Source organism: Saccharomyces cerevisiae, chromosome II (genome assembly GCF_000146045.2).
Source record: "Saccharomyces cerevisiae S288C chromosome II, complete sequence".
Taxonomy (NCBI): domain Eukaryota; kingdom Fungi; phylum Ascomycota; class Saccharomycetes; order Saccharomycetales; family Saccharomycetaceae; genus Saccharomyces; species Saccharomyces cerevisiae.
This window is the reverse complement of record NC_001134.8, coordinates 96,191-113,679: the sequence shown is the minus strand read 5'-3', so window position 1 is coordinate 113,679 and position 17,489 is coordinate 96,191. Positions and strand designations below refer to the sequence as shown.

The 17,489-nt window shown below is 38.6% G+C and overlaps 9 protein-coding genes across 9 annotated transcripts; 5 read left to right on the top strand and 4 right to left on the bottom strand.

Annotated features, from left to right (window-relative positions):
* Window positions 1-252: 252 nt before the first annotated feature.
* PTH2 (aminoacyl-tRNA hydrolase) lies at window positions 253-879 on the top strand (the record flags this gene model as incomplete). Its single annotated transcript, NM_001178297.2, has 1 exon — window positions 253-879. One exon carries the CDS (start codon window positions 253-255, stop codon window positions 877-879), a length of 627 nt encoding a protein of 208 aa, NP_009496.2.
* Window positions 880-971: 92 nt separating this feature from the next.
* SHP1 (protein phosphatase regulator SHP1) lies at window positions 972-2,243 on the bottom strand (the record flags this gene model as incomplete). The annotated part of the gene is made up of 1 exon (NM_001178298.1): window positions 972-2,243. One exon carries the CDS (start codon window positions 2,241-2,243, stop codon window positions 972-974), a length of 1,272 nt encoding a protein of 423 aa, NP_009495.1.
* Window positions 2,244-2,435: 192 nt separating this feature from the next.
* On the bottom strand, window positions 2,436-3,086 carry IAI11 (Iai11p; the record flags this gene model as incomplete). The annotated part of the gene is made up of 2 exons (NM_001178299.1): window positions 2,436-2,731; window positions 2,801-3,086. 2 exons carry the CDS (start codon window positions 3,084-3,086, stop codon window positions 2,436-2,438), a joined length of 582 nt encoding a protein of 193 aa, NP_009494.1.
* A 54-nt stretch (window positions 3,087-3,140) lies between these two features.
* Window positions 3,141-3,555, top strand: CMC2 (Cmc2p; the record flags this gene model as incomplete). Its single annotated transcript, NM_001184440.1, has 2 exons — window positions 3,141-3,174; window positions 3,260-3,555. The coding sequence occupies 2 exons, from the start codon at window positions 3,141-3,143 to the stop codon at window positions 3,553-3,555; spliced, it is 330 nt and encodes a 109-aa protein (NP_031358.1).
* Window positions 3,556-3,684: 129 nt separating this feature from the next.
* YEL1 (Arf family guanine nucleotide exchange factor YEL1) lies at window positions 3,685-5,748 on the bottom strand (the record flags this gene model as incomplete). The annotated part of the gene is made up of 1 exon (NM_001178300.1): window positions 3,685-5,748. The coding sequence occupies one exon, from the start codon at window positions 5,746-5,748 to the stop codon at window positions 3,685-3,687; it is 2,064 nt and encodes a 687-aa protein (NP_009493.1).
* A 525-nt stretch (window positions 5,749-6,273) lies between these two features.
* SKT5 (Skt5p) lies at window positions 6,274-8,364 on the top strand (the record flags this gene model as incomplete). Its single annotated transcript, NM_001178301.1, has 1 exon — window positions 6,274-8,364. One exon carries the CDS (start codon window positions 6,274-6,276, stop codon window positions 8,362-8,364), a length of 2,091 nt encoding a protein of 696 aa, NP_009492.1.
* Window positions 8,365-8,458: 94 nt separating this feature from the next.
* KIP1 (Kip1p) lies at window positions 8,459-11,794 on the bottom strand (the record flags this gene model as incomplete). Its single annotated transcript, NM_001178303.1, has 1 exon — window positions 8,459-11,794. The coding sequence occupies one exon, from the start codon at window positions 11,792-11,794 to the stop codon at window positions 8,459-8,461; it is 3,336 nt and encodes a 1,111-aa protein (NP_009490.1).
* A 729-nt stretch (window positions 11,795-12,523) lies between these two features.
* On the top strand, window positions 12,524-13,309 carry PRX1 (thioredoxin peroxidase PRX1; the record flags this gene model as incomplete). The annotated part of the gene is made up of 1 exon (NM_001178304.1): window positions 12,524-13,309. The coding sequence occupies one exon, from the start codon at window positions 12,524-12,526 to the stop codon at window positions 13,307-13,309; it is 786 nt and encodes a 261-aa protein (NP_009489.1).
* A 255-nt stretch (window positions 13,310-13,564) lies between these two features.
* SEF1 (Sef1p) lies at window positions 13,565-17,011 on the top strand (the record flags this gene model as incomplete). Its single annotated transcript, NM_001178306.1, has 1 exon — window positions 13,565-17,011. The coding sequence occupies one exon, from the start codon at window positions 13,565-13,567 to the stop codon at window positions 17,009-17,011; it is 3,447 nt and encodes a 1,148-aa protein (NP_009487.2).
* Window positions 17,012-17,489: the final 478 nt, after the last annotated feature.

Sequence of the window (17,489 nt, the reverse complement as noted above, 5' to 3'; positions counted from 1 at the left end):
AGTCTAAAAACAGAAAGGGGCCTTCCGGTGGCAACAATCGAGCCAACAAGCTCTAAACACCTTTTACTCCTTTGAGTTTATTCTCTTGAGGGACAACCCATGTTGTTTTTTCTTCAACTCGCTGATATCACGCCTGACGAAAATAATGTTTAAAGGTTATTACTACTCTTCTAGAAGCTCTTAAGCATAAGAGCTAATTGTTTCTTGCTATATTACTTGTTGACAGCGGAGTAACATGATAACGTCTTTTTAATGGAAAAGATGACAGTTTCTTCGAATTACACCATAGCTTTATGGGCTACTTTCACCGCAATCTCCTTTGCCGTGGGTTACCAGTTGGGTACGTCGAACGCATCATCAACTAAGAAATCCTCAGCTACTTTACTGCGTTCTAAAGAAATGAAGGAAGGAAAGCTACACAATGACACTGATGAGGAGGAAAGTGAAAGCGAAGATGAGAGCGATGAGGACGAAGATATTGAGTCCACTTCATTGAATGATATACCTGGAGAAGTTAGGATGGCATTGGTGATTCGTCAAGATCTTGGCATGACAAAGGGCAAAATAGCGGCACAATGCTGTCACGCAGCATTGTCATGTTTTAGACATATTGCTACAAACCCCGCGCGTGCTTCATACAACCCAATTATGACACAAAGATGGCTAAATGCTGGACAGGCTAAAATAACGTTGAAATGTCCAGATAAGTTTACAATGGACGAGTTGTATGCGAAGGCTATATCACTTGGGGTGAATGCAGCAGTTATTCATGATGCTGGTAGAACACAGATTGCTGCGGGAAGTGCCACCGTATTGGGTTTAGGACCTGCTCCAAAAGCAGTATTGGATCAAATAACAGGTGATTTGAAATTGTATTGAGGTACAAATGATATATACTACGGGTATAGATATACGTGCATTTATATATTAAGTTGAAGTCTTTTCCCGTTTCTGTTTTTGTATATTTATGCTCATGCCCATCTTTGCACGACAACGGAGTTCAGCAGATCAGCGTCCTTCAATGTTGTCTCATCGTTGCTTATTGGTTTGATAGGAAAGGCATAATTCAAGGTGAAATTCCTCGATGGGTCAGTGTTCGCATTTGATGTCACATGCTCATACAAAAACTTTACTGTATCTGTGGAATTGCAGTGCAAAACTTCTCTTTTGCCATTTGCGTATCTAATTTGGATGGAGGTGTCGCCTTGTTTTGGCTCATTGTCCGGCATGGGTTGTTCCTGAGCAGCGGGTGTCTCATTCTTTGGAACCTCCGCAGGTGACGATTCACCCGGGATAGGAGATCCTAGTCTTTGGCCCTGGCCTGAAAAACCGCCCAGTTTTCTCGTCGGAGCTTTATAAGACTCATCTAATTTTTTATATACATTAACTTCAACTTCTTGTCCAAATTGCACATCTAAGAGCTTTAATGGAGCCCTCCCTTGATTTAACTCGCTCAAATAGAAACTGTTCGCAGGATCATCATAGCGATAAAGCGGACCATCGGCCACTTGAAAACCTTCCTTCCAAAATGTAATTTCTCTTGTGACTTTTTCTGGTCTACGTTGTGATTGTGAAGTGTTGTCTTCTACGACTTCATCTGCTGCGTCGATGGTTGACCCTAATCTAAAACCTCTTCCAGTAAACCTATTGGCACCCATTTCATGGTCTTCGTCATCACGGAATCCGTTTTCAGCGCCCATTTGACCACCCCTTCTCGCTTTTTCCAGCAAATCCTTCAGTAATGAATTAGGATCTGAAGGATCTGTAACCTCTAAGCCGGATGTTTCACCACCAGCAAAAGTATTTCTCGGTTGATCTTCATCGTCATCATCAGCTTGACCTCTTACCATATCCGAAAAGCTCATAAACCTGGAGTTGTTACCACTTCCAGAGCGGCTACTACCCTTGGTTGGTTCAGGAGAGGTAGAACCTTTCCTTTTCAAGTACTCGTTGCTACCTTGTGAGGATCCTGGTTTTGGACATAACCCACCAACGTGCTCCGTATTTATGGCTTTATTCGAAGAGTTGGTGGAGAAGGCTTCTTGCTTGAGGGCCTTCTCCTGCTGTCTGTTCCAATGTGCTTCCTCTCTTCTATCCTTTTGGTCATCCGTTTGAGAAGCATAATAGGAATTTAGTGCTTCATTTAAATCTCCAAATTCAGAGAGATATTGAACGGCTATGTTATGCGACACATTGGTCAATGCCATGAACTGCTGGATGGTTTCATCAGGTATTTCCGCCATACCTAAATAATGAGTTAATTGTTGTGCTACCGACGTTTCTTATATATTTAAATCGAAATATGTTAAGCATACAACTATTAAACCCCTTCCGTTCTTTATTGCCATCGATTTTCGCCACCAATAAGAGTTCTAATGCGGGTAACACATATAAGTAGTGGAATATATTATTGAAACTACTACTATGGTATAACACTATTTACAAAGAGATGAATTGTGTGTCTTAACTAAGCTGTCCACTACTTGCTGGCTTCTTTTATCCAGAGGCATGTTTGTCACTACAAATTCGTTGTTGGCACGCCTTTCCAGACGTTGCTTTAGTTCCTGAAATGATGAAACATCCCAGCTCCAACATGTCCCTGTGATGCCCATACCAAATATACCTAGTGTCATGCCCGTTGCCGCTAAAAGAGAACCTGCAAGACTCTTTTGTGTGTGTGTTATTGTCTGCGTCCGGCTGGCGTAGTTTGCTTGAAAAGTGTTCAATGGCACTATGTAAATAAGTTATGTTAGTAAACGTGTTCTTTGAGTATGAGGCCGAAGTTATTGCCTATGCATACCTTTTGCAGTTATCATTTTCTTCATGGCAATTCTACATGTTATAAGTGTAAAAATAGTGATTCCGAAGAATCGTGTCATCTGAGTTTTCCTCCTCTTTTTATAGTCGTCTATAAAATGTGTGACTTCCTCACTACTGATTTTGGGCTTGTCGTTTCTGCTCACTAACATTATTGTTGGCCAGTCCTTTATTTCGAATTTTCTTCTTGTGTTTACATTATGTTTCAATTCGCATATTACATTAATAGAGAAAGACCTATTAAAAAATCGCTGCGCGTCCAATAACATTCACTGATTTACAAGTGCAGTTGAACAAAAGCAAGATAAGACAAGTACTACAACATGCATCCACAGTTAGAAGCTGAACGTTTTCATTGTAAGTATCCAGATTTTACTTCATATATTTGCCTTTTTCTGTGCTCCGACTTACTAACATTGTATTCTCCCCTTCTTCATTTTAGCCTGTTTGGACTTCATCAATGCACTCGATAAATGCCATCAAAAGGAATATTACAAGAGAATATTTGGCCTTTGTAACAACGAAAAGGATGCTTTGAACAAGTGTCTCAAGGAGGCAAGTTTGAATAACAAGAAACGTGCTGTCATTGAAAGTAGAATAAAGAGAGCTGATGTAGAAAAGAGATGGAAGAAAATTGAGGAAGAAGAATATGGCGAGGACGCTATATTAAAGACTATCTTAGATAGACAGTACGCCAAGAAAAAGCAGGAAAGTGACAATGATGCGAACTCGAAATAAAAGCTTTTTTTCTGTCGCTACTTCATTCACACAAATCATCTCAATATCCCTTGTAAATAAAAGGCAGAGTACAGTTTTCAAGTTTATATTTCTTCAGCGCAGTCTTTATATTTATATCTTTAAATATACTTAGAACTGAACAGAACCCATGGCTTTTTGCAAAGCTTTCAAGTAGCTCAGTCGTTTCTTATATTGATTATTCATATACAAATATCTCGAATTCCAATTATTCATGACTGCTTCAAAATAGTTATCGTCAAAGCTCCAAATTTCGACCAGCTTATCCTTTATTTCGTTATGTTTATCTATCCATATACCAAGCTGTCTGGTGAAGTTCATCAATTCCTTTAGCCTTTCTTTTAGTTCGACCATCTCTACATCTTTCGCATCTTCGTATAGTAGCTCTAGCCCCAATAGTGGCTTCCATTCACTTACAACAATATTTTTAAGATTGAGGGAAGCGTGCTCTGTCAAGATCTTGTCACTCCATCCATATTCTGCGTTAGATACGGCTTCGAATTGTGTTAAAGGAACTGGAGAAATCCTACCTGCCCAGAAGTTGATACAGTCCATAAACTTGTGGGCTTCTTCAACACTTCTCGTCTGGAACTCCAGAACAAGCTTTGGTCCGTTGATATTCTCTGGAAAACTAACGGTAAAGTTGCCACTTTTCCTCTTGGTGTTTTTGTTACACACATTTGATTTCATTGCTCCACTACCTATAATTATATTATCTTGCACGACATGTGCTTCAGCTTCAAGCAGTGAGTAAGCAAAATAAGAGCTACTGATATCTTTGAAATAGTCGATGGTAGCACTGTCTGTTTCACTTGATTGGATGATATCCTTAACATCTGGTTTAATTTTGAAAATAAAAATTCTGCCCTCCTTGACCTGTATTTTCACCCTCTCCCATTCAGAATCCTTATTCAAATACGATAAAGAAGTCCTTCTAGATGTGTGCTCAATAAGTGTAGTCGTTTTAGATGGTTTTAGCCATCCGAAGAACGATTTGTTTCTCTTAGAGGTCATTTTTGGTGCCGCCACTTGATCTTTGTCTCTTTTAGAATATTTACGTGGTAAAGATTTCTTGCTTATAAGAATTAAATCGTCCATGAACCAACTGGAGCCGTTTTCGGTAATTAAACCGTCATCAAAAGACTCTTTAAGGTAGAGTGCATCCATGGGGTGATTATTGTGAAAGTTTTTATTTGATTTTGCGCTCATTTCTCGTACAGATACTTGACCATCTCTTGAATATAGTGTAGTAGAATTAGAGTTAACACTACGTAAATTTGATGTACTAAATTCCCGTGATCCTAGAGTAGAGAACCTTTTCAAGGAAGATTGGTTATCTGATATATTTATTGATGTTCTAGATTCTGTGCATAACGGTAAAGGCGTTTCATTTAACGTTTTATAGTATTCGGAAAGTTCTTCGATGATCAAATGTTCGCGGGAGTATATTTTCAATTCTTCGTATTCATTTTCCTCTCTTAGTGCCCTCAGTGTATTGTTGATAAATGCAACCATGGAAAACTTAATCTTTTTATGGTCAACTTGAAAGTTGTTGTGCAAATCCGAATTAAGGATCAACAGGGAAAATAAGACTATATGACATGACTTATAGCCTGACTTCCAATGTGTGTTCGGGTGGCAAGCTATCCATTCTATGCTCAAGCACTCTAGTATCCGGTCGATATTTTGCGCTTCTGCAATGAAATATATACTTTTCGATAAATTGAAAAGCGTTTCTAATAGTGACGACGGCAAAGGACTCAATAACTTTACAAACTCAGTCAAGACTTGATTATTGTTATCGTTTCCCAAGAAATTTGCATATTCCTTGTAAGATACATCTTTGAAAGTGCCTTCCAAGATCTCTGAGGCAATAAGATGACTATTCTGATCAGTTTCCTCGGATTGAGTGGAGCTAATATCTTCAGTACCAGTCCCCGCAGTGGCGGTATCCGTAGTAGGTATCACAGGTTTTTCGTCATTAGCAGCTTCCTTGTTTTGTAAAATATCACACATGTTGACCATCGTGGGAGACTGTAGCATATTTTTCATGCTAGTGGGCATCGACTTACTACCATGAAGGACGCCCTCACTTTCACTGAAATTGTCATTGTAGCCCTTTTGTGAGACCCCATAGGTGTCATTCTTTTTTACCTCGTTTAAACTGGCGCACATACCTCTTTGCGATCCCTTAATAGTCCATTGACTGCACAAAATTGTACCATCTAGTCAGCCTTACTGATCTCAAAGTTGATCCGTAAGATCAATGAACCGTCTCTATCATCTATAGATATTTTGCACCCAAACATCGCATTTTAAGTTCATTTGATTTAATATAATACATTTGAACATGCCATCGCACTTAGCTGCCATGTATAGGCCATAACTAATCGCTAATTATTTGTTGCAACTATCTGCAAATCTATACGACATATGTACATATGACTTTCACGAGTCTTCATGCATGTTTTAAGAAAGGTCATCGTTATATTTTCCCACGTTTCACTTCGCGTTTTGACTTGCTAAAAAAAGAACGAAAAATTCTTTCTGCAGACCCTCTCGAGGATGATGTAAGATTTAAGAGTAGAGACAAACTAGGTGTTGGCACTTGACTTTAGACTTGCTGTTAATAAGCCTTCCATTGTATACTACCAGGTTCTCGTCTTTTTTGGTGATAAAGTTAAAATAAAAGGATAAAAAATGGCAAGTTCACCGCAGGTACATCCATATAAGAAGCATTTAATGCAATCACAGCATATAAATTTTGATAACAGGGGCCTACAGTTTCAAAACAGTTCGTTGAAGGTAGGTCAAGATTTTTCAGATAATAAAGAGAATAGGGAAAACAGGGACAATGAAGACTTCAGTACCGCAGACCTTCCTAAGCGGTCGGCAAACCAACCGCTTATCAATGAGCATCTTAGAGCTGCGTCAGTACCTCTACTATCAAACGATATAGGCAATAGTCAAGAGGAAGATTTCGTTCCAGTCCCACCCCCACAGCTTCATCTTAATAATTCAAATAATACTTCCTTAAGTTCTTTGGGAAGTACTCCTACAAATTCTCCGTCACCGGGAGCATTAAGACAGACAAATTCGAGTACATCTCTTACGAAGGAGCAAATAAAGAAAAGAACTCGTTCTGTAGATTTGTCTCACATGTACCTGTTGAATGGTAGCAGTGATACCCAATTAACGGCTACTAATGAATCTGTAGCAGATTTGTCACATCAGATGATCAGTCGATATTTGGGTGGTAAAAATAATACTTCCTTAGTTCCAAGGCTAAAAACAATAGAAATGTATAGACAAAACGTTAAAAAATCTAAAGATCCTGAAGTGTTATTCCAGTATGCGCAATATATGTTACAAACCGCACTGACTATTGAATCTTCCAATGCTCTTGTTCAAGATAGTGACAAGGAAGGAAATGTCAGCCAATCTGACTTAAAACTTCAGTTTTTGAAAGAAGCGCAAAGTTATTTGAAGAAACTGAGCATAAAGGGTTATTCAGATGCCCAATACTTATTAGCGGACGGCTACTCATCCGGAGCATTTGGGAAGATTGAAAATAAAGAAGCATTTGTCTTATTTCAAGCAGCTGCAAAGCATGGTCATATAGAAAGTGCTTACAGAGCATCGCATTGCTTAGAAGAAGGACTAGGAACAACAAGAGATTCTCGTAAGTCAGTCAATTTTTTAAAGTTTGCGGCTAGCAGGAATCATCCCTCAGCAATGTATAAATTGGGACTTTATTCATTCTACGGCAGAATGGGTCTTCCAACCGACGTTAATACTAAATTAAATGGGGTAAAATGGTTATCAAGGGCTGCAGCAAGAGCTAATGAGTTGACGGCCGCAGCACCATACGAATTGGCTAAGATTTATCATGAAGGGTTCTTAGATGTTGTCATTCCGGATGAAAAGTATGCAATGGAACTATATATTCAAGCAGCAAGTTTAGGGCATGTTCCTTCAGCAACTTTGTTGGCACAGATTTATGAAACAGGTAATGATACAGTAGGGCAGGATACATCACTTTCTGTACACTATTATACGCAGGCAGCGTTAAAAGGCGATTCTGTGGCAATGTTAGGTTTATGTGCATGGTACTTACTGGGAGCAGAACCTGCTTTTGAAAAAGATGAAAATGAGGCTTTTCAATGGGCCTTGCGTGCAGCTAATGCTGGTTTGCCAAAGGCCCAATTCACTCTGGGCTACTTCTATGAGCATGGCAAGGGCTGTGATCGTAACATGGAATACGCATGGAAATGGTACGAGAAAGCTGCAGGGAACGAGGACAAGAGGGCGATTAATAAGCTACGCTCAAGGGACGGTGGACTAGCCAGCATTGGTAAAAAACAGCATAAAAAAAATAAAAGTATCAGTACTTTGAATTTATTCTCTACTGTGGACAGTCAAACAAGTAACGTAGGGTCAAATTCAAGAGTTTCTTCAAAATCTGAAACATTCTTTACTGGAAATCCAAAACGTGATCGTGAGCCACAAGGTTTGCAAATTAACATGAATTCAAACACGAATAGAAATGGTATTAAAACGGGTTCTGATACAAGCATCAGGAAAAGTTCTTCCTCAGCAAAGGGAATGTCAAGGGAAGTTGCTGAGCAGTCGATGGCAGCAAAGCAAGAAGTTAGTTTATCAAATATGGGCAGTTCAAACATGATTCGTAAAGATTTTCCTGCAGTAAAAACTGAGTCAAAAAAACCTACAAGCTTGAAGAACAAGAAGGATAAACAAGGTAAAAAAAAAAAAGACTGTGTAATTATGTAAGTACACATACTAGATTGTTTTCATTCTTTATAGGTGCAACAGTTTACACTCAATGCATATAGTGATACAAATATTTTACAATGGCTATATCCCCTTATTGATGAAGTTTTTTATTTTGCAGTATGTCATTATTTTCAGTTTCTTCTCCCTTCAATATTGGCTCGGTGGTAAATCTTCTCTTCAAATTGTTCTGCGATTCTCGTCCAGTACCCTCTGTATTTGGTAAGGTCTTTGATCTATTGGACTTGGCCGAGTTTATGCTTTTCGGTATAAGAACTTTTGGTAGAGGTTGATCAGGCACTGGCACTGGGGTTTTTGGACTGAATTGTGAAAGAGGAAAATTTTCATTAGTTGACAAGTTTGGTATACAAGTACGAGAATTAGATGTGTCGTCTTTGCTCTTATTTTCAGCATCCCTATAAATCTGAAATTGTTTTGGATAATCCAATAAGGGTAAAGCCTTGATTACTGACGCTTCAGGTCTTGTATGCTCATGAAGGGGTTTTTCTATGCTGTGAGCAGTGAAAATGTCCATACCCAGTATTTTCAGTGATTGTAGCTTCTCGCAATGTTCAGAAAGCACCTCATCTTGTGTTTTTGAGATTTGCATAATATTCTCATCGTAATCAGTTAATATAAAATTGCACAAAGAATTAAAATTTTCATTTATTGCAATCAAATTGATATTGTTTTCATTAGATATGGTTTCAATTTGTGATTGTATTTCATCTATTAATGACATGATCTTCTCATTTGTTAGGGCAATGTCTGAACAAATTATATTTTGAAATTTTTTAATAGAGGTCAATACTGGATTTGATGCGATTGTGTTATCATCGCCACAGGTTTCACAAATGGTTTGTGATATCTTGTTTAAAAATTCATTGATGGGCAAACTTCTCAGTTTGGAGGATATGTCCATGTTCATTCCGCGTGATAGACTGATTAAATCGTTAGTAAAGCTTTCATTGTTCTGAGAAACCGTTTTCAAAGTGTTTTCAGCATTATGAGCGAGGGATGCTATTGAGTCGGAATGAATTTTATTAACTACGATATCTGTTTCGTTGAAAATAGAGGCCGTCTTCTGCCAGATATCTTGATCCAACTTAGATTGTTTATCTTTTAGGTTATCGATACATTTGTTAAGTTCGTCGTGGAATTCACTACGCGTCCTGGAAACGTGATCCTGAAAATATCGCTTCATTTCAGCCAACTGTTGGTTGAATTGGTTAGAAATCCTGCGCTCATTGATCAGATCGTTTTTCAGTTTTTTTATTTCTAAATCTTGCTCTTTAATTAATTTCGATGATCCTGACTGCTGGTTTTCTATTAAAACATTCATACTATTCAAGTTAGTGGTGCAATTTTGCGATATTTCGTTTATGGAAGTTAGAATTGAACTGCCTATCGAATCAAGACAGCTTTTAATATCGTTTTGTAAATTTTTTAGAAATTGTTGATGTGATTGGTAGATTTCATTCAAATCTTTACGATAGTGAGAAGTAGAATCACTCTGAAATATTTCCAATGAAGTCGAAATACTACGCACCAGTTCGTTCATCTGATTCATCAATAAGTTAGTAGTAATGTTTAATAACGATTTGAGAGTAGAATCGTGTTTCGCCTTATGGGTATTTACGTTCCTGGTTAGTTCTTCGGTGACGCCTTTGATAACTTCGGAACATTTAGAGTTATAATTATTTAAAGAGCCCTGTAAAGTGTTCAAAGTCTGTAAAACTTGTTGAGAGATTTTTAATTGCATGTTCTGGTTCGTATTATACTGTTTTTGAGAATTTTCTAGTGAAAAATCTCTCTGTTGTATGACTTCATTCATTAGTTCGAGATTAGTATGGTGAATTTTTTGGATTTCCGAGTAAAAGTTAGAAAAATCGACATTAAAATTCTGTATTATGGCAATTAGTTTTTCCTTTTCAGACTGTAAAAGATTATTGATATCTAATTGGTTCAGGTAGTTTTCTTTGAATTTTTTAATTTGTTCTCGCAGGTTATGTATTTTTAGATTTTGCTCATCAATCAAGATAGAATTGCTCTCGTAAAGGTCCAACTGATCTTGAGTTATAAATATACCTTGTTTGTTTCTTGAATTTTTCAAATCATTTCTTAATTTTTCAATCTCTTGAATGTAGTCTTTGAGACATGTATCCTTCGATAAAGACTGATTTACTTGTGGAGTATTCTTAATTGATTTGGCTCTCGTTGCATATTCTAGCGTACTTGCAGTCTCTTCCATGGATATTTTCGCAGGTGATATAGTTGCGATAATGCATGTTTTCGTCATACCACCTAAAGAGTCTTGTAGCAATCTTGTTAGCTTAGATTCTCTGTAAGGTATATGGTTAGAATGATCAACGAGTGCGTTGATAACACGGCCTAGTGTTAGCAGCGATTTGTTTATTAGGCCAGCTTCTTGAGCCCTTTTATTCTCCGCACCCGATCTGTTGATGTTTTCACTGCCTGCCAAATCCACCAAATTCAATTTGCCAATTTTAACAAAATTTTTGTTTTGTCCATGGTCTTTGCTATCTTGCTCAACTATGTTTGTTGTGATTGTAAAGACGGTGTGAGACCTTGATGAAAGATCGTTGCATTTAGTAGCGGCCACTTTCCTTTTTAACGAACCCTGCATTAGCAAATTCAAGCCTTCGTGTGCAGAGTTAATAAAGATTTCCTGCATCCCCTTGACCATGATGGATGAATTATTGTTGTTATTGTCAAAAATACGAATCTGCCTCTTGGGATCGTTGACTGCAGGATCATCGTCCTCACTATCAGAGAGCAGATCTTTCAAATTTTCATTGTACAACTCTAAAAAGGATATTTTTACGGAGTACTCTTTATTTAAGGAGCTCAATTCTTTAAACAAATCGACCAGAACCCGTGGTATGATACCTGCATGCTCTCCTAATAATAGATTATCGGTAGATTGCACATCACCGAGAATATTTATATCGCCAGACATAGTGTAGGTTTTACCTGTTCCCGTTTGACCGTATGCAAATATTGTACAATTGTACCCGTGCAACATTTCCTTAATGTAGTTTTTTGCAGTGGCATTAAACACTGTTTCCTGGTCAGATTCTGCGCCGAACACCTGATCAAATTGGTAAGTTTTCTTCGAGGACGAATACGATTGGTGAGAACCGTTGGACAGAATGATTTCTTTCCCTTGTGGGCCTAGTGTAGATATAACTACACTACTTTTTTCCTCTATTTCTCGCTTATTACGCGATCTGCACCTTACATATACATGTATATTGGAGTCTGAAGTGGCAGCACCATTGTTACAGGTGGGCGGCGTTAGAGTGTGCATCCCATTTGAAAGACTTGGAGATGGAGCATGTGCAATGGTCCTCCTCTTGTTCGCTTCGAACTGGGCGGTGCGGCGGTTGGGCAAGGAAGAACGAGCCATGATTGTTTAACTATCTCGCCATATTTAGTGAGGGAAGCGCGAACTGTCGTTGATTGTTTATGTGTTTATTTTATGTTTATCGTTCTTAGAGGGTGGCGCGCACTGTGCGCGCATATGTGGGCCATACGCAGACATATATAAAGAACTAAGAAAAGGTGAAATGGGACTCTACGATGGCGCTAATGGTAAGGTCTCTTTTCTATTTGCCTAATTCAGATACAATATATAATTGCCAACCTCAAAGAAGAAGAATTATGGGCATATTGACCTTCTCCGGTTTCCCTCCCGCGCTCTCGTATCCGTCTGCATTTGACCTCGAGCAAGCGCTCCACTATGTCTATATGTTTACCAGTAAAACTTCTTAACGTTTGTGATATTTTTTGAACTTCAACCACATTCAGTATGCGTGTGTATATAAAGATATTCCTGATAGCACTATGTTTATCTTTATACAATATACAAAAGGTCACCCAGGACGAGCAGCGCGGCTATTTTTCTATCATTCCGTGAATAGCGACCAACGGTCGGCGGCTATTTTTTTTTTTGCAATTTTTTCGGGATGGGTTCCCCGGCAAAAGCTAGCCCCGGAGATTTTTAATTACGTAAAGAAACAAGGGGCCGGATGTTGCTGCTATTGGTATATAAAGAGAGAAGGAGAGATATAGAAAATTGTGCTTCTAGATTCTCGCAGTAGGATGAGATAAATTTCAAAGAAGCAGGAAGCAAAGGATGTTTAGTAGAATTTGTAGCGCTCAATTAAAGAGGACGGCATGGACCCTTCCTAAGCAGGCTCACTTGCAATCACAGACGATTAAAACATTTGCCACAGCACCTATTCTGTGCAAACAATTCAAACAAAGTGATCAACCAAGACTAAGAATAAACTCTGATGCTCCTAACTTTGATGCTGACACAACGGTTGGTAAAATCAATTTTTACGACTACTTGGGCGACTCTTGGGGGGTCTTGTTTTCTCACCCAGCAGATTTCACCCCTGTCTGCACCACCGAAGTCAGCGCATTCGCCAAATTGAAGCCGGAATTCGACAAGAGAAATGTTAAATTGATCGGGCTTTCAGTGGAAGATGTTGAGTCCCACGAAAAATGGATTCAAGACATCAAGGAAATAGCAAAGGTTAAAAATGTTGGTTTCCCAATAATTGGTGACACTTTTAGAAACGTGGCATTCCTATATGATATGGTAGATGCCGAAGGATTCAAAAATATCAATGATGGGTCACTGAAGACCGTGAGGTCTGTTTTCGTCATCGATCCCAAGAAGAAGATTAGACTGATTTTTACCTACCCTTCCACCGTCGGAAGAAACACTTCTGAAGTGTTAAGGGTAATCGACGCCTTGCAATTGACTGACAAGGAGGGCGTAGTAACTCCAATTAATTGGCAGCCAGCTGACGATGTCATTATTCCTCCCTCTGTCTCCAATGATGAGGCGAAGGCTAAATTTGGTCAATTTAATGAAATTAAACCCTATTTAAGATTCACCAAGTCGAAATAAGCTTTGAAATAAACGACTTTACTATATACAGGTATATGAAGTATCTCTAACTAAAACTTTTATCTATCTTTCATTCTTATTATATCTCATCTCGTACGAAGGGCCGCTCATTGGATCATTTTTCTTTACATACCGTAAAGGAATGGCGTTAAAAATATATATATGAAAATGCATGTAATAAACTCTCTGCAGAAACCTTAATGTCAAAGGTCCCGTATACAGATTATATTGGCTCTGCGTATACGCATTCTCGTCATGGTGAAGGATAATCGAGATTCTGACCAAGACCAAGATTTTAGTTCTGCTCACATGAAAAGACAACCGGAGCAGCAACAGTTGCAACAGCACCAGTTCCCAAGTAAGAAACAACGAATATCTCACCATGATGACAGTCATCAAATCAACCATAGACCAGTTACCTCATGTACACATTGTAGACAGCACAAAATCAAATGCGATGCTAGTCAAAATTTCCCTCATCCTTGCTCCAGATGCGAAAAAATTGGTCTCCACTGTGAAATCAATCCTCAATTCAGGCCTAAGAAGGGCTCACAGTTGCAACTACTGAGACAAGATGTGGATGAAATCAAATCTAAACTCGATACTCTTCTGGCCAATGACAGCGTTTTCGTTCATCTTTTACAACAGATTCCCATGGGCAATAGCCTTTTGAATAAGCTCAATCTGCATCCAACTCCAACTCCGGGTACTATTATCCCTAACCCAGATTCTTCTCCTTCCTCAGGTTCTCCAACTTCTTCCGCGGCTCAACGAGATTCTAAGGTTTCAGTTCAAACTTATTTGTCCAGGGAACCCCAACTCTTACAAGCAAATCAGGGCAGCAATACGAATAAATTTAAAGCAAATAATGAAGCATCTTCTCACATGACGTTGCGCGCATCTTCTTTAGCGCAAGATTCGAAAGGCTTGGTTGCAACAGAGCCAAATAAGCTGCCCCCGCTGCTAAATGACTCAGCATTGCCTAATAATTCAAAAGAATCTTTACCTCCTGCTTTGCAAATGGCTTTTTATAAGAACAACTCTGCAGGTAACACTCCGAACGGCCCCTTCTCTCCAATTCAAAAAACATATTCCCCTCATACTACGTCGACCACCGTTACAACGACAACAAATCAACCACCATTTGCAGCAACAAGCCACGTAGCAACAAATAACAATGCAGATAGGACGAAGACGCCGGTAGTAGCCACCACCACGACTATGCCATTATTGCCTTCGCCGCATGCAAATGTAGATGAGTTTGTACTGGGCGATATTAGTATTTCCATTGAAAAAGCGAATAGATTACACCATATTTTCGTGACTAGGTATCTGCCGTATTTTCCTATTATGTATTCCAATAACGCCACCGAATTATACTCCCAATCTCAGTTGCTTTTCTGGACCGTGATGTTGACGGCATGTCTGTCTGATCCTGAACCGACGATGTATTGCAAGCTAAGCTCTTTGATCAAGCAACTTGCCATAGAGACCTGCTGGATAAGAACACCTAGATCCACACATATTTCGCAAGCTTTGTTAATATTGTGCATTTGGCCTTTGCCTAACCAAAAAGTCCTAGATGATTGTTCTTACCGTTTTGTAGGATTAGCAAAGTCACTGTCTTATCAATTAGGTTTGCACAGAGGTGAATTCATTTCTGAATTCACAAGAACTCAAACATCAATGCCAAATGCAGAAAAGTGGAGAACTAGGACTTGGCTGGGAATATTTTTTGCCGAACTTTGTTGGGCGAGTATCCTTGGTTTGCCACCAACTTCACAGACAGACTATTTATTAGAAAAAGCCTTATCCTGTGGTGACGAAGAATCAGAAGAAGATAACAATGACAGTATTGACAATAACAACAATGATAAAAGGAACAAGAAAGACGAGCCGCACGTTGAAAGTAAATACAAACTACCGGGCAGTTTTAGAAGATTGCTCAGCCTGGCGAATTTCCAAGCAAAATTGTCTCATATCATTGGTTCTTCCACTTCCAGTCCTGATGGTTTATTGGAACCAAAGTATCGTGCTGAGACACTGTCCATCTTGGGAAAAGAGTTAGATTTATTAGCAAAAACTTTAAATTTCCAGAGTGACGATACTGTCAACATTTATTTTCTTTATGTTAAATTAACTGTCTGTTGTTTTGCATTCCTACCCGAAACACCTCCTACCGATCAAATTCCATATGTCACAGAGGCCTATCTAACAGCTACTAAAATTGTCACTCTATTGAATAATCTTTTAGAAACACACCAATTAATTGAACTGCCTATTTATATTAGACAAGCTGCTACATTTTCTGCACTGATTCTCTTTAAATTGCAGTTGACTCCTTTACTTCCTGACAAATATTTTGATTCAGCAAGGCAATCCGTGGTCACTATCCATAGACTTTATAGAAATCAGTTAACTGCGTGGGCCACTAGTGTTGAGAATGATATTTCGAGAACTGCAAGTATGTTAGAAAAACTGAACTTCGTACTGATCATGCATCCAGAAGTTTTTGTGGAAGAAGACGGTATTATTTCTAGGATGAGATCACATTTAACAGGGTCTCTATTCTATGATTTGGTTTGGTGTGTTCACGAGGCGAGAAGAAGGGAAATGGATCCCGAATATAACAAGCAAGCCTTAGAGAAAGCCGCTAAGAAAAGAAAATTTTCCTCAAATGGTATCTACAATGGCACTTCGTCTACGGGTGGCATAACGGACAGAAAACTATATCCATTGCCACTATATAACCATATCTCCAGAGATGACTTTGAAACTGTAACAAAAACAACACCAAGTGGAACCACTGTTACCACTTTAGTTCCTACTAAGAATGCCTTAAAGCAGGCAGAAAAGCTAGCCAAGACAAATAACGGAGATTCTGACGGTTCTATAATGGAGATTAACGGGATACCTCTTTCCATGCTCGGGGAAACAGGCAGCGTAAAATTTCAAAGTTTATTCGCTAATACCTCGAATAGTAACGATTATAATAATAATAGGACGTTATTGGATGCGTCTAATGACATATCAATTCCCTCTAATTCAATTTATCCAGTGGCTTCTGTCCCCGCTTCGAATAACAATCCACAAAGTACTAAGGTAGACTATTATAGTAACGGACCTAGTGTAATTCCTGATCTCTCCATGAAAAGATCAGTAAGCACTCCCGTTAATCATTTTCCTGCGTCCGTTCCAGGGTTAAGGAACCACCCCGTTGGCAACTTATCTAATAATGTTACATTGGGAATAGACCACCCTATTCCAAGGGAGCACAGTAATTTACAAAATGTCACCATGAATTATAATAATCAATTCAGCAACGCCAACGCGATTGGAAGATCACAAAGTAGTATGTCCCATTCACGTACACCGATTGCTTCGAAGTCAAATAATATGACAGATTTGCATTCCGTCGTTTCCGACCCCGGCTCCTCTAAAAGCACGGCATATCCACCTCTGAGCTTGTTTTCCAAAAGTAATGATATCAATAGCAACAAAACGAACCAACGATTTTCTACGGGCACTAACACTGTAACTTCTTCTAACTTCCAAACCATCGATAATGAAAACAACGTGAAGACTCCTGGAAACAAACTAACGGATTTTTTTCAGCAACAAAGTGCAGGCTGGATTGAAGGCAACTCCAGTAATGATGACTTTTTTGGTTGGTTCGATATGAACATGGAACAAGGTTTTTAACGCCTATATTCTTCTAATATTCTAAGAAATATTATTACCCTTGTTTTCTGCTAATTTATTAAAGAAAATTTGCAAAGACGGCTACATAGGACTTCGAGTCCTTTTATTTATACATATTCTTTTTCGGATTATTTCCAATGTAACAATATTCAAGAATGGATCAACTTAAGGATTATTTATCAGTTTGTTATCACGACCTCCCTCCTTTGTAAAATGATGACCACACCAAAGTAGAATATTTATTCACTACCTATTTATTTTATTCTTATTAATATTTTATATATCATGCATTTATCCGTGTGCATTTACCAAAATTCATGAGTAACGATAACGCTTCTTATAGGTATCTATCTATTCCCATTCCGGTAACTTTTTTTTTTTCTCCAACGCTCAGTCCTTGCTTCTTTATCCCTATTCGTTTGGAGACGGTCGTCAATTTTAGCGGAAGGCTGAAAAATACATCGATCCGAAAGTGTTG